The sequence below is a fragment of the Sinocyclocheilus anshuiensis genome, unplaced genomic scaffold (assembly GCF_001515605.1).
Source record: "Sinocyclocheilus anshuiensis isolate Anshui unplaced genomic scaffold, SAMN03320099.WGS_v1.1 scaffold1237, whole genome shotgun sequence".
Lineage (NCBI taxonomy): Eukaryota > Metazoa > Chordata > Actinopteri > Cypriniformes > Cyprinidae > Sinocyclocheilus > Sinocyclocheilus anshuiensis.
The window spans coordinates 1,130,974-1,145,948 of record NW_015553581.1 but is presented as its reverse complement, the minus strand read 5'-3'; the positions used below and the strand labels follow the sequence as shown (position 1 = coordinate 1,145,948).

Here is a 14,975-nt window from a genome sequence, read left to right as displayed (position 1 = left end):
TATGTATATGTATGTATATTGTGGTAGTTCAAAGTCACCGTTCTATATTAATGTGCCACTTTCATTGACACACACACACACACCACTTGCACACAAATCGGAGATCGCGCTGCGCACACACAGAAACATTCAGGAGCACAGAAACATGTTGTCAACGCTGCCCTCCGACTTTTATTAATAAAACAGTTGAGTTGCTTGTTATATTTAAAAATAAATAGCAATTAAATTTAAGTTTGGGCTCTGTTGTTAACTGTAATGTAAAAGGGCTCACTGTTGTTTAGAGCATAAGCTGAGATTTTTATCTCTAAGAAAATTTGAATTACAACTGAATTTATTTAAAGAAAGAAAGAGCAATTTGTTCAGTAAACCACTGTTTAATTAAAAATAAAAAATTATGTTTAGTTTTTTCCCCTGCTGTACCGAACCGTGAAATCAAAACCGAGGTACGTACCGAACCGTCGTGTTTGTGTACCATTACACCTTTATGTACTAAGCATCTAAGGAGGTTGATCAAACAGCATATTGTTCAACATCACTTAGAGAGAGTGAAAAGGACAGATTAATCTGTCTCGCTAAAGGTTTCTTCATGAATAAACTCATTTATGGGTTATTAACATTTAACAAGTGCCATTTTCAGCCCTGCGAGTCTGGCCAGCTTGAGCAAACTCTTGATAATGTCGCGGGTGACAGTTTGCATCGTCAGATCAAGAGATTTCTGTAGTGGCGCCTGCAGGTGAGGCGACTCTAATGAGGCCGGGTGCTGCCTGTTTAAGGGTGTGAGTCAGCACACCCCACCCTGCCCTTTCAGTGCACCATCCTCCACCTCTCCCCTCTTCGCATTCATTTGTTTACCTAGCCCGCAGTGAACTGTAAAATCAGACTGATTTCATCTCTGCATTTTACATATGCATGAGCCCTCTGCATCTCAGAGCGGAGGGATGAATGCACACTCTCCAGAGAGACCTGCGGTGCCCCCTGAACAAGTAAACACACACCCCCCACACAAACACTGACCTCTGTGCCTACACACACACGATCACAATTAACTTAGTCATACACACCTACTTGTACATTCAGATGTCAGAAAGGGGTTTTCACAGATACATGAAAATGTATTTAACATGTTTGTTGTTGTGGTGGTTTTTGTATTGGATTTTTTGTTGTGGTGTTGTATACCAACAGTGTTTAGTTCAGTAAAAATCTAAAATGGCAGACAAAGTCAAGAAGAATGTAGATAATTAATATACTTTTATTCAAAGCACCAGTAAAAAATATCTCTTATCTAATCTAAAATGGATTATTTATCCTAATATTTGTGTATACTGTGCAATTGCAGTAGGTTAGCAACATGCTAACATTAAGCTTTGCCAAAGTGAACTGTTAGTTGTGTCTTCTGTGTGTACTGCCTAATGTGAAATGTGAGAGTTGGCTTTGTACCGCTTTCCAAATCTGTCACTTTTGAGATTTCATGATAGTTCGGATGCTGCCTTAAAAGGTAGCTGCCTATGTAGGTGCTGAGGCAGCTCGCTAGGTCATTTACACACAGCAGAACATGACGTGTATCTCATACAAAATTCTGCATGAATACTTTTAGGCTTTTCTGAGTAGAATCAAAACATTACACATTTCCACACCACTACGGCGTAAATCCGATGTAATTTCACCCTAGATTTTCATAATGAACTTATTACAAGGAGCATCCTGGGGTTATCTGGTTTACTCAAGGGTGCTATCAAGTGGTCAATGTTTGGCTAGTTAGAATGCTCTCATTAACTTTTTTTTTCTGTTGTTAGGTACTTATCTTTTTTTTTCCAATGAGAAGCATTTAAAATTAGCCAATTGTTATGATTTTTTTTTTTGTTTTTTTTTTTTACCAAAAGCAAGTGTCAATTGCTAATGCTAATAGTTGCTATGTTGTTAATATTTAATTATAGACTGCAACAGTGCCTGCCCACTTTTTAATGGCCTTGGTTCCAGAAGTATGTTTCCATTAGAGAAGAGTTCTAAGCCATGAACCAAACCAAACATCTATGAGGTGAATCACATCATTACAAATTTTTATTTGAAAATTGGACAAAAAGACATAGGGACAAGTCTGTGTACTCAACTGCTTTAATATGGCAAAGATCTACAATCCCAAGAAGCATTGTGAATGACATAATCAAAATAAAAACTACAGAGAAATATAAATATACTAAGAAATATAGTGATTTAAAGTCGTTGATTGTGTATATAAAAGCAATATACTTCACATTTATAGCAAAATGTGCATACACTGTGTAGTTAGTACTATGTGCTGTGATTTTCTGATCAGTGGTGATTTCATAATCATGTATAATGTAGTTTTCACTATAAATTCAGCTGTCAAACAGAATTATTTAAGAATAAGTTGAAAAAATGTGCACTGATGGCTTTAACAAAAGCATGTGTCATCGATTAACAACCTGGTACCTCACAGCAGGTCTGTCTTTAAAGTTTTAAAAGTTATCGTTAAAAGTCAGTACCCCTACATGGAGAAAATGAATGGTATTTTTACTTCCGGAACCTGACTGTTGCTCTCTGTTCTATAGCAAATGTTTTACCAGTGTGCGCTACCTTTCTTTTGAGGGCATTTCAAAGCATCCTGTGAGACTATCCACAAACTCATAGTACCTTCAGCCAATCAGTGTTGTACTGCTTGATTAATCACAAGACATTTGCCTAGATGATTGGCTCAAATACCTCTGTGGAAAGATGGCAGATTTCAAATCACATGCTTCCAGCCGAGCAAGTGTCATTGAGATGAATGGGAATGCTAACGGAGATCTCACTCCAGGTATTGTAGACCTCTTCGGGCACAGTGGTGATGACTCACTTCTTGCTTCAATCGAATCGGCAACCTTCTGGTTACCAGCCTTAACTGCTGTGCCACGCCACTTCTATATCTGATCAGCCCTTAAATGAGGGAAGTCATCATTGATCTCTTTGTTTCCTTTCAAGCCACAGGCTAGGTCTCTGGAAAGGTGGTTTTATGCTCGTATGCACTGTTATCAGTTTCATGGATACGGGGTGTTCGTTTCATGGTCCTCAGTTTGTCTATTTCCTCCTGATTGGCGTGTTTTCGGTCAGCATGGATTGGCAGCTTCTGTCAGAGTTGAAAGCACAGATGGTGAGAGGGCAGAGTGTGGAAACAGTTAGCAACATGGTGTGAATGCGAGGGCACAGCCAAATAATGAAGCAAATCACTGCCGTCATTACAGCGGGACAGATCCAGACAGATATCGTTATCTGTTGGGGAAGGATCCTTTACATTTTTCTATAACAAATATTGAGTTTTGAACACTGAGGTCTTGCTGTGTCAGATAGTGATATCTGCTCCATTTGAAGATAAGTTCTGCTCTTTAACCCTCCAGGCATATGATGGTTATCTTCACCGTTCTGAATTTCACCATCATCAACATTCAAAGACGCCCACTTCTGTTACTCATGGAGTTCATTGCATCTTGTGAAGGGGAGGCAAAGATAGAGCGAGGAAGATGTGTCTGATTGAAACCGAGGACATTTCCTCTTTCATTCAGAAGCACTTCCTCTCTGACCCCTCGCTCAACTAGCCTTTTTTTTCCCAGGTAATGTGTGCCCGTCCTTTCATCATATATATTGAAGCCCCGAAGACATTTCAGGTTTTTTGTGAGACTGAGAGGAAAAATGTGGCTAATATGCAGGCAGGAGGGCAGCCGTTATGAGGACGGTGGAGAGAGAGGTGGTAGCACGGCGAGCCGTGTATTTAAAATCAGCTCATTGAGACAGATGACACAATTTCACACATATTGCCCTCGGAAAAGCAGCCAGTTTTCCATAATGGCCCGAACCTTCATCTGTCAGGCCCTGCTAAATCTACTGGAATAATTTCCTCATGGATTATATGTCAGTATTTATAATTTATTAAGTTTCCTATATGTGTCAGGGTACAATTCGCACAGTCCCAATCCTCTGTCATCTTTTTGCTTTTTCGGGTGGAGAGGAACAAGAAGGCTGTAAGACAAATGGGGGAAGTCTCACCAAAATGAAGTCTCTGCTTTTGAATGTTTTATACGGGCTCTAAAAGGCGTAACTGCACACGGTGTGACCAAAATCCTATTTAAAGAGGAAGGAAACATGAGATGCTCTCAAATCTGCATGCTGAATGAGGGGAGGTTTAGCCTGTCTTTTAAGAGATTGCTCATCTTGCTAATGTAATGCACACAGTTAATCTGGCTCTTCTTTGGGCTTGAGTCAGGCTTAGTCCAGGAGGGTTGGAGGACTGCTAGACTCCATCCTGTTTTAGGAAATGTAATCTGGGATCTGGCTTTTTACCCCTCCCCAAGACTCCCAGTACTAAATCCCCCAATAAGCAGCCTTTGTGAGCAACTCACACTACCTTCCATGGCTTGATTACATGGCACAGCAGGTATTTCAGGGGGAAGGTGACTCCGTGATGAATGTGGAAAGAGAGAGTGATAGGGCCAGTGCCGGTCTAAAATGTGGCATTGAATGAATCGCTCACGTTAATTCATGTTTCACAATGAACTCTACAGTAATGTGACAAGACCGATAGGGGTGTCTGCCTAGGTGGAGTAGGTGTCCTCGAGCCAAGTTGAGAAATTGTCTAGGGGTCATGGCAAAAATTTTATTTTAAATATGGGGGGGCACAACTGAAATTAGAATATAGTGTTTCATTATATTCTATTACATCGATCTAATTATGGGTTTAGTGACTCTTCAGACACCATAGTGACCTGTAACTGATAGATATCTGTGTGATGTTGAATGTCTGTAGCTACTATAATGTTTTTATAATTAATACTAAATATCATTATGTTAAACAAATATTATTTAAAGTATTGAATAATTATAAAAAAAATAATATTAAATATTTAAATTATCAATAGTTTATTCTACATTAATTTGGGTATTCTCTGTGTACAATGCATTGCCTTACTTAAAGGGGGAAGTCGTGGCATACTGGTTAGAGAGTCGGACTCGTAACCCAAAGGCTGCGGGTTCGAGTCTCGTACCGGCAGGGATTGTAGGTGGGGGGAGTGAATGTACGGCGCTCTCTCCCACCTTCAATACCACGACTGAGGTGCCCTTGAGCAAGGCACCGAACCCCCAACTGCTCCCCGGGCGCCGCAGCATAAATGGCTGCCCACTGCTCCGGGTGTGTGTTCACGGTGTGTGTGTGTTCACTGCTGTGTGTGTGCACTTTGGATGGGATAAATGCAGAGCACTAATTCCAAGTATGGGTCACCATACTTGGCCACATGACATGTCATGTCACATGTCATGTCACTGTCACTAAATATTAAGGAGCCCAACTGTCTTAACATTGATAATAATATGAAAATCAGCTTATTATAATGATTTCTGATGTGACACTGAATACTGGAGTAATAATGCTGAAAATTCAGCTTTGCATCACAGGAATAAATATAAAATATATATTATAATATATTTAAATATAAAATATGTTATATACTGTAAATGGAATACAGTCTTTTTAAATTGTAATAATACTTCACAACATTGCAGTTTATACTGTATTTCTATTCAAATAAATGCAGCTTTGGTGAGCAAAAGGCCACATAAGGAAACATTTATAATGTTTTAAAATATAAATTACATAAGTTAAAATATAAGTGACAATCAGCAGTAGAGCACTGTTCATTGTAGGATTTTTAAATGATGGTCAGTTATTTAAAATGGACTCTAGTGTTGTGATACCTTGAGCATTATTTACAGCTACTTTTGTTTTTGATTTTGAAAAAATCTATATTTGATTTTGTATGTAATAGCCTTAAATGCACACGTATGTACAACATGCTTTGTGTGTATGCTGCCCTGTTGACACTGCCACACACGTGCCACACATCATGTGTATACCGCAATAGCTGTATTGCTGTCCAGTATTGTATGATGTGTCATGTAAACCACCTCGGCTCTTTTTCACTCTGCTCTCTTCTTGCCCTTTACCAGATGCCAGTGAGAAACCCTGACCCCAGAATGACACCCCGCTATGAGGACGTCGAGCGACAGTATGCCTCCCTGCCCAGGTAAGAACGTCTACTCATTAATCCCGCATTCTTCGTGACAAAACAAGAAGAGATGGAGAGCTAGAAAAGGAGAAGTCGGAAAGGAAGAGAGGGGGAGAGCAGGTAGTCATCTGTCTCTCTCATGCAGAGCTGAATAATCCTCTTTAAAGTGTATAATTAAATCTGGAGTGTCTGCCTTCTGAGGCCCTCCTATCCTGGGAATTCACCTGATCCTCTCGGGGGAGATGGCCATGCGGTCGCAGCTCTGTAACCCGATCACAGAGCGCATTTCTGAAGCCGCCTAAAATTACGGCTGCCTCTTTCTGTCTGTCTTTTTCTCCTGTGTTGTTTCTATGGTTCTCAATCACGTCTTTCCGTGTTTGCTGAGCCTGACCGACCACGACGGCCAGCGCAAACAAACAGGCAAGTGCACAGGCGTGAATGTTGGCTCGTAAAGTCCACAGCCTGTTTGCTCTCTCCGGTCTGTGTAAACAGCTCTGGTGTTAGTGTGAGGGTCACGGTTTATGAGTTTGGCACATGTAAGTGTGGATCTGTCATCACATGATTGCAGACGACTATAAACGGATAACTGATAACAAATGAGACGCATTAAGAAATCTAAAACTTGCAAGTGATGAACTTTTAAAAGTGTTGGCGAGGCATTCTTTTGTCATAGCACTCATTGAATTGAAATAAAGCACTAAAACACTTATAAAGTATTTATCACTTTCCCTTCAGCATCATTACAGGGTTGAACTAAGATTTCACTCCCCCAAAAAGGCTTATCGCAACAGATTTTAGCATCAACCACCCCGGAGTCTACTTTCTACTTTCAAAGCCATTTCCCTTCTAAATAGCGCTCCTCACCTCTGTTAGTCTCTAGATTAATTAGGGTACAACGTGTTTTTTGTGCTGACGCAAAAAGGGGGCCAAACGTGGGCCAAAAACGCCCGTGGCAGACTCTCGCTTTCATTATTACACCATTCCGAACTGGAAGAGTTTCAAATCTGTGTCGGGCCCACGCTGAGGTCACTGGTTATGCAGTCGACTGAAGGTTGGCCTGGTCTTGAATGCATGCAGCTCTTCCATGTGTGTCTAATTATAACCATTAGTGCATTGATACACCAATTTATTACCCAGTGTGCTCAACTCGGGGTTAGCCAATCAGAAGGGCCGTTTGCCACCTGCCTCCAGATTATTGGATTAACTGGGCAAGTCAAAGTTGTGATTCATTGTGTTAGGGCATTCATTAGACCGTTTTAGTGATAACTGGGTGATGAATGCACAGATGGTGGCCCATTTCGATGAACTCTGGTCAAGAGGCACATTTTTGGAACTGTTCTTTAGTGCACAAATCAATCACAATCACTCATTCTTCCTCATCCTATCCTTCACTTTAAGACTAACCAATTCCTTTCTTAAGAAACCAAGAAACACCCCATTAAATATCTCAAAAGACCCCCCTAGTCCCACACTCTTTGGCTTTTCTGCTAGTGGGCCTTCCCAGACTTCTTAAGACTGGTCACAATGGTCTCATTGTTTATTCCGCCTCATCAAGAACGTTCTGTGTTAGAAGAAGACCTCTTAATGTGTCTTTGCAGTCTAAATGAGTGTAAAATCGTCTGTTGTCGAACCTTAGGAGAGCTTAAAAGACTCTGTTGAAGCAATTTGTACAAATGTCAGTAAATTGTTCTCGTATCTTTTAGATTAGCCAGCGAGCTGTCAGTTTCAACACCGCAAATGCCAGAAAAGAGCTCGTGATGAGGGAAGAAGGTTACATTTGATGAGAGCTCTGAAAATAATGCCATATTTTCATTGTTCTGCCTGTTCAATGTTGCCCTGGCAACCAACACCCACCATCTGCGCTAGGCTGGACCTCCTCACCCTGTCCTCCCGATTTCTAATTTTTTTTTCTTCCTTTTTCTTTCCTTCTCTGGTTTTCGTTTTCCACTCCTTCTGAAATTCGTGAAATTTGCTCCCTCCTGTGAGGCGCGTCAGGTTTGTAAATTGTCGCTGGTGTCAAAAAGACATGATGGCTGATTGCTGTTCTGAGTCTCCCGCAGGTGAGCTCATAGGTGTACGACAAGCTGCGAATGGCGAGCTTCTGCCCAGACCATTTCCCGTCCAATAGCAGGACAAGCACGCAAGCGTGACTTCTACAGAGCAAACCTCATTTAGCACCATTCAACCCCAGCATCCATTATCACACCAAGCAGGTAGCAGATGGAGAATATTAGGCTAATGATTAAATGAAGCAAGCAGAATTTTTTTTGATGGTTTCACTTGCTGCTGCAAATGTGGTCAATCATTACTCATTCAATGCTCAGAATTTGCTTCAAGGTTTTGGAATAGCTGGGCATTTGGCACCATTTCAAGGAGGTATTATTCGTACTTGGGCATTCTCAGCCTGAGATGCAGGATCCGCAAAAAAAAAAATCCAGGGATCTATTTCAGACTTCACGAGAATGAGACCACTTAACCGCCTGACTTATCTTTGAAGACATGTAGCACCCATCACATACCTTTCATACAGTTCTCACACATACACACGGACGCCTATTCACTTCACACTCTGAAGGCTGAGTGTTGTGAAAGAGCAAGTTCAGTTGCTCATTTTCACTTCCCTTTTGTCAAAACCATCTGCGATGTGAAGCTTCAGTTACCGCCGATATTAAAGCAGTCGATTTGAGGATGAAATTCAATTAGATGTGGCAAAATAATCAGAGTTTCAAGTCTAATACCACTCCTAATTTCTATAATTACATTTTAGGTCATACAATAACGTTTCTGATGGATAGACACCTATCTTGTTAACTAAGTTTGTTATGAGAGCTGAGTGTTTTTTTTTTTTCAGTTTCTCTGCTCCCAATATAAGGCTGGAATGCTAACCAAATAATCCTGACTGGATTTGTCGTCTCGGTGGGATCCTACCCGGTGTTATATGACGGCCAGGGGTCAGTAGGCCGTGTGTTTGTGTACGTGTGTGTGTGTGTGAGGGTAAGGTGCGTGGTTCCCGAGGGCAGCTGAATAAACAGCCCGGCCTTCAGATGGTCCACGGTGTTACTTTTTCAGCCAGGTGCACTATGGGATCTCTGATGTAATCTCCAAAACATGGCACTTATTTCAGGGCAGCTCCTGTCTAGGATAGCAAGGAGACTAATTTGAATGTTTATGTGTCAAAAAATGATTGTCAGCTACAAACTCCTCAAGCGAAAAGCTTTACAGACAGCAGAACATGACAGTCCTCATTGACAACACCAAAAACGAGATTCACCAATCAGACACTGGAGTTGATGTTCCAGGATGAAAGTTTGAGGAGCGAACAGCTGGCACCTTCTGTTTTTTCCCTCTTCTCTCTTTGGTGATGGACGACCGAAGCGTTTATCTTTCATTAGTTATCACTTTACCTATATTGCTCTTTTGTTTTGGTTTCTCTGTCATTAAAGAGTCATCGAGTTGGTAATGAAATCTCATTTTAAGAGGGAAACTTTGTTACCTTGAGTTTCATAAGTGCTTAACCTGGTTAGGAAGCCCAAATGAAGACAGCAGTCTCTTACTCGCTTTGGAATATGGCTGATATGAAGAGCCTGAGAAAGTGAAGATGTCTCCGTGTATAACATGCTGGCTTATGGCTGTCATCACGGTTTGAAAGTAATGGTAAAACAGCCCAGAATGTAATTTTGTCTGCATCTGCTCACTGCATGATGGAGAACTGGAGGCAGATTTTTAATATACCTTTCATTGTTCATTCGGTGAAAGAGGATCATTTCGTTTTTTAGCTATTTGCGTTGCTGGAGTTTGTCAGGGGACTAATTTAGTCTGCACTGTTTATCCATGTGGCTATCAAAAGGGAATCATTGCATAATCATTTATACCGTAATCATTCTGAATGACTTTGTAAAGCTCAAAATGTTTGTAGGTACTGTATATGGTAGCTTGTCTAATGGCTTGTCTTTTTTTTCTGTGGAGCTTAGTCAGGGTGGATGGCATATTTTTAACACATTTTGCGTTTTGTTTTGTTTGTTTTTTTCCACTGGATTTGGAATAAATGGTTATTATTGAATTAATTGTTTATTTTATCTGTCAGCTGATCAGTCTGCGCAACACAGTGCATCCCATTTAAAAGCCTGTTCTTCTATCCCTCACAGCCTCATTTCATTCAAGTGATTAAATATGCCATCTACTCTGACTGAGGTCCACGGGTGCTCAAACAGCTGCTCCCAGCTGTTGAGCCCACAAAACCATTTAAATAACTGTACATCAGGAATGTCTTGTAATTCCCAACCAAGCCCCAAAGGCAGTTGCACAGAGTCTTTAAACCAGGAGGGAAATGTGTCCCAGTGGGCCACATACCACTATAGCACATTTAGATAAAAATCAGGATTTCACGGACTGAATACGAAATTCACTGCCATGAGATACTTAGACAAGAATGGGCCTAATGTTTCTAAAGTTCTTATCTTGATCACTGATCCTCAAACTGCATGCCTGTTCTAAATATCATTCTGCCACTTCCTGGTTTCCCAGCTTTCCCAGCTCTTTTTTTTTTTCTTTTTTTTTTTTAAGGAGGGCATGAGGGGTCGAAAGTGATAAGAGGGGATCAGTAGAACACAGTTGACACATACAGGAATGCAGTACACTTTGTTGTCCTAGTTTCAAACAAATAAAATGTCTTTAAAAAATATATATTTTGGCCTGTACCACTGCACCATCTTGACTGTTAAAGTGGTCAAGTAAAATCAAAGTGGTCCTAATATATATATATATATATATTTCAATTATATATATATTAAAATATCTATATATCTTAACATAATATTAACTAATTTTCCCAGAAATGTCACACATTTTAAACACAACTGTTTTATTATTTCATTTTATTTTATTTTGTTGTTTACCTAATGTTTATCTAAAATTAAATACTAGAAATCCTTTTAAAATAAAAATAAAAATCTAAAATAAATTCTACAGAACTAATTTTAATTTTACCAGAAATGTCCTACATTTTGAACACATCTTAGTTATTTTTTATCTTATTGTAGTTGTTTAATGTTCATTTCTATAAATAATAATAATAAATTAAAAACACAAATCCTGATTTTTAATTAATTATTAATGCTTAAAATGCTAAGGTTTTAAAAAATGGCAGAACCTATAGAAAAGGAAGAAAAAATAAAGCAGCTCCTATAAAATTTAACAACCAATATTTTCTGAAGGCACCTACTTTCATTGACCAAAAAAAAAATGTTTGAGTCTTTTGGGCCTTATTTTGTACCCTGTTCATGGAAAGTACCAATCCTGTTGCTTCCTCTGGTTTCCTGTTGACTGTTTTCACAGTGGAACATTCTTCACCCTCCTGTTTTCTACCATCCCTTTAGACGAAACTGTAGGACTCAACATCAAGAAAAGAAGTGAAAGCACTTTGTGTTTTGTATTAGCATGTTGGAGGACTATTGGTTTGAGAACAGGAAAGATTAATTGTTCATGTTCTGGGCTTGTGGTGAGGTCTTGAATAAGCTAGCAGAACCAGGTGCAGGCAGCCACCGCAAAGCTGATAAACTCCCAACAGTAATGATGATTTTGGCCTTCACTTTGCAAACGCACACACTGTACAACACACTGCTTATCTGGGACTGTTGAGGCTGTGACGTCATAGCCAATGATTTATCGAATGACTGACTGAGATGGTCAGGAGGGAGTGTGTGCGTCCAGATGCCCGGTTGTCCCGCTGGATGGGTGGTCACAGCTTTGGAGAGATTAAGAAGATACTGATGATTTTTGGAATGCTTGTTTTCTTGCCCTCCAGGTCTTCAGGAAACCCTCCCTTAAGAGGAATGAGACCACAGTGAAAGAGTGTGCTTTCCATCGTGGGCCTTCAGACTGATGTTTTCCACATTCAGCGGGAGTAACGCGATACGTGTGAAACACATACACAGACCATCTTGCATTAAAGCAGCTGATACTGCCATCAGACGGGAAGCTTGTTTGCAGACACGTCGTACACGTAAATAAGTTAATGGAGATGGTCTGGAAAGTCAAACACAACGATCCAGGCTCCTTAAGACATGTGGCATGCCGAGGCTGTCATTGATACTTGCCTGAGCTATGACCGGAATGGGAATGAGGGGAAGAAAGACAGCTGATTCGGCAGTCTGGCGAAAGCAAATGATCGTACTGCACTCTGTCTGGTTTTGTCTTCGCTCTCGTTCTCATTAGCCTCTTTCTGGTAGTCTTTCAGCTGAGGTGTAATATAACTGCTGGCTAAAGCCTCTGGAACTCTGCATTTAGAGCACAGCAGTGCAGGATCCGGAAAAATGCAAATAGTGCTATGAAAGGTGATCCATGCCGAATTAGCGTGCGGTGTCTCACCTTACAGTGGATATTATACCCTAATCAGCCAGCGTGAGGAAACCAGAGATGGCCAACTGTCTACCGTCTCCAGGGACCCTGACCGCATGTCAGTCCCTGTCCCAGATTTGTATGTGCTTGAGACGTGTTAAAATGTTTATGTTGCAGGTCCTTGGTATGTCACGCTTGCCTCAGCACATGTAACACAGGATCATGATACCAGGACTCACGCTCGCCCTCCCTCCCTTCCTCTTACTCTCCACAAAATGCCACCGGTCGGATTAGGGGTTTACTGTATTCTGTTATCTGTTGGTCCTCAGGCTCCTGATCCCTACAGCATTTTAGTGTACAACCTACAGATCCAATTCCTTACGCTTCTCTAGTGAACTGACTCTTGGTCTACTGTACACAAAGGTAGCTAGTTTCTAAGGTAGCATCTCAACCGAAAGAGACCCCCAAGTAAAACATTTTTCCAATTTGAAGCACTCTTCATATGTAGCAACTTGGGGAACAATGACTCCTTAACACAAATAGTGATCTTCATATGAGCACACAGATTTGATTCCATTAGAGTGAGACATTAGCATGCTGCTAAGCTAACAGCTCTTTAATAATCACAAGAACATTATTATATATTTACATAATAATAATAATAATAATGTTTGATTATTATATATTACTGTATATATAAAGTATAAAAACATTTTTTAAATAAATTAATAGTTTTATTCAGCAAGGATGAATTGAGTTGATAAAAAAATGACAGTAAGATTACTGTTTCAAATAAATGCTTTGTTTTTCATTCTTTTTTTTCTTCTTTTCTTCATCAAAGAATCCTGGGGAAAACAATTTCACTGTTTCAATATTTTAATTAAGCAATATTAAGTAACTGTTTTCAGTATTGATAATAATAAGAAATATTTCTTGAGCAGCAAATCAGCATTTTACAATGATTTCTGAAGAATTTCTGATGTGACACTGAAGACACTAAATATGTCTCAACTGTTGTCTATTTGAGCAGCTCTCTTGGTTTTGAAACAGATCAGTTTGATAAATCTATTTTTTTTCTCCAGATAAAATTATACTTGATCATGGTAAAGTCATGCTTAACTCTTTGACCATCTCCTTTCAGACCATCTCTTTTCAAATCCTAACTTTCCTTTATCTTTCATGTCTTGCAGAAGAGCACCAGTCGAACCTAATGAGTATCCCATGCAGCCGTGGGCTGGACACAGGGACCCAACACCCTACCCAAATCCACAGTCCGGCTACCACCCCAGCTACCCTCCCAGAGACAACTATCCTCGCCTTGTGGACCCCCGGCAGAACGACTCAGGGTTCCATCACCCTCCTCCACAGCAGAGAGGCCCGCTTCGACAGGACGTGCCCCCTTCTCCCACCATACCCCTCCGAGGCCCTCGCTTTGACACCATGAACCGTGGCAACAGCCCAGAGCGTTACGCGTATGGAGAGGCGCGACACTCAGACCCAAGACAGAAGAGTCCGATGACAGCGGCTGTTTAACCTCAACATTTGTTTTTCACCCTGTGTACAATGTTTCTAGAGCAAGCACCAGTGTGCCTACAGTTATGGACAGGTGTTTACATGTTTTTACTAACAATTTGCTCTATACTATCCGATCTTGATAGCCAAAGCTACATCTTAGAGTCCTGGTACAGCGTTTGCAGGGACAATGATCCATATGTAACTCAGTCCCACTCAGACGGTCCCTCCATATGTTTGTGTGTCTGTAAGATTAATGTTGGCCCTCAGATCCAGATATAAACACATTCCAGCACCACTTTTATTAGCACATTATTGTACTATCTTTACAGTGATCATTTGAAACTCTGGTATGGGTGTACTAATGTGTGTCTGCTTATGCTTATGTGAAATATTTTAGAGCACTCCATATACTCTTTGAATTTAACTTTTCTATAATGGAAGAATATTAATACGAGATTCAAATCAACATTGTGTCATTCTGCAAACATCTTAAAATATTTCTTTTTAAGCAGATTTGGTCATGTATAACAAAAAAGTACAACAATTTTGTACTGAAAATCGTAGACTTGAATATTTTGTAAAAATACCACAGTACAACTGTCCTGTATGTGAAGTCATATAAACAGAGGAAGATGAAGAAAAATAGGTTGTTTTCTGGTAGAGGAAAGGAGAGTTCAAAGAATCTCTGACACAGAGGAAGGAAGGATGAGAACCGCTCGTCTTCCTGGGCTTACAGCATTCCCAACTGAATCCAAACCTATGAATGAACTGCCTCTCATTTGTTTTAAGATTTTTTACTTTTTTGATAATATTTCTTTCATGTTTAATGATTTCACATGTATTTTGGTACAAAAGACTCTTCTTTGCATTCAGAGTTAAGGTAACATGATAAATAAAAGTATTATTGATTGTAGTATGTGATAATCATGTGAAAACACATATGTAGATTTTTACAAAACAGAAGTATCTGTGCACCTAGTATCACTGCATACATTAATACTATGTACAAAATGTTGTCTTTTATATAACACATTTTCAATAAATATGCATTTGAAACAATTAGTCACTATTTGT

At 40.0% G+C, this 14,975-nt stretch overlaps 1 protein-coding gene across 1 annotated transcript in view; it reads left to right on the top strand.

The window, feature by feature from the left end:
- LOC107668384 (partitioning defective 3 homolog B-like) overlaps window positions 1–14,703 on the top strand; it is a 319,469-nt gene extending 304,766 nt beyond the window's left edge. The window contains exons 24-25 of the mRNA XM_016460232.1: window positions 5,992–6,068; window positions 13,577–14,703. Coding sequence (XP_016315718.1) covers window positions 5,992–6,068; window positions 13,577–13,919 — 420 coding nt within the window. The 3' untranslated portion in view covers window positions 13,920–14,703. The remainder of the gene's footprint in view (window positions 1–5,991; window positions 6,069–13,576) is intronic.
- The last annotated feature ends 272 nt before the right edge of the window (window positions 14,704–14,975 follow it).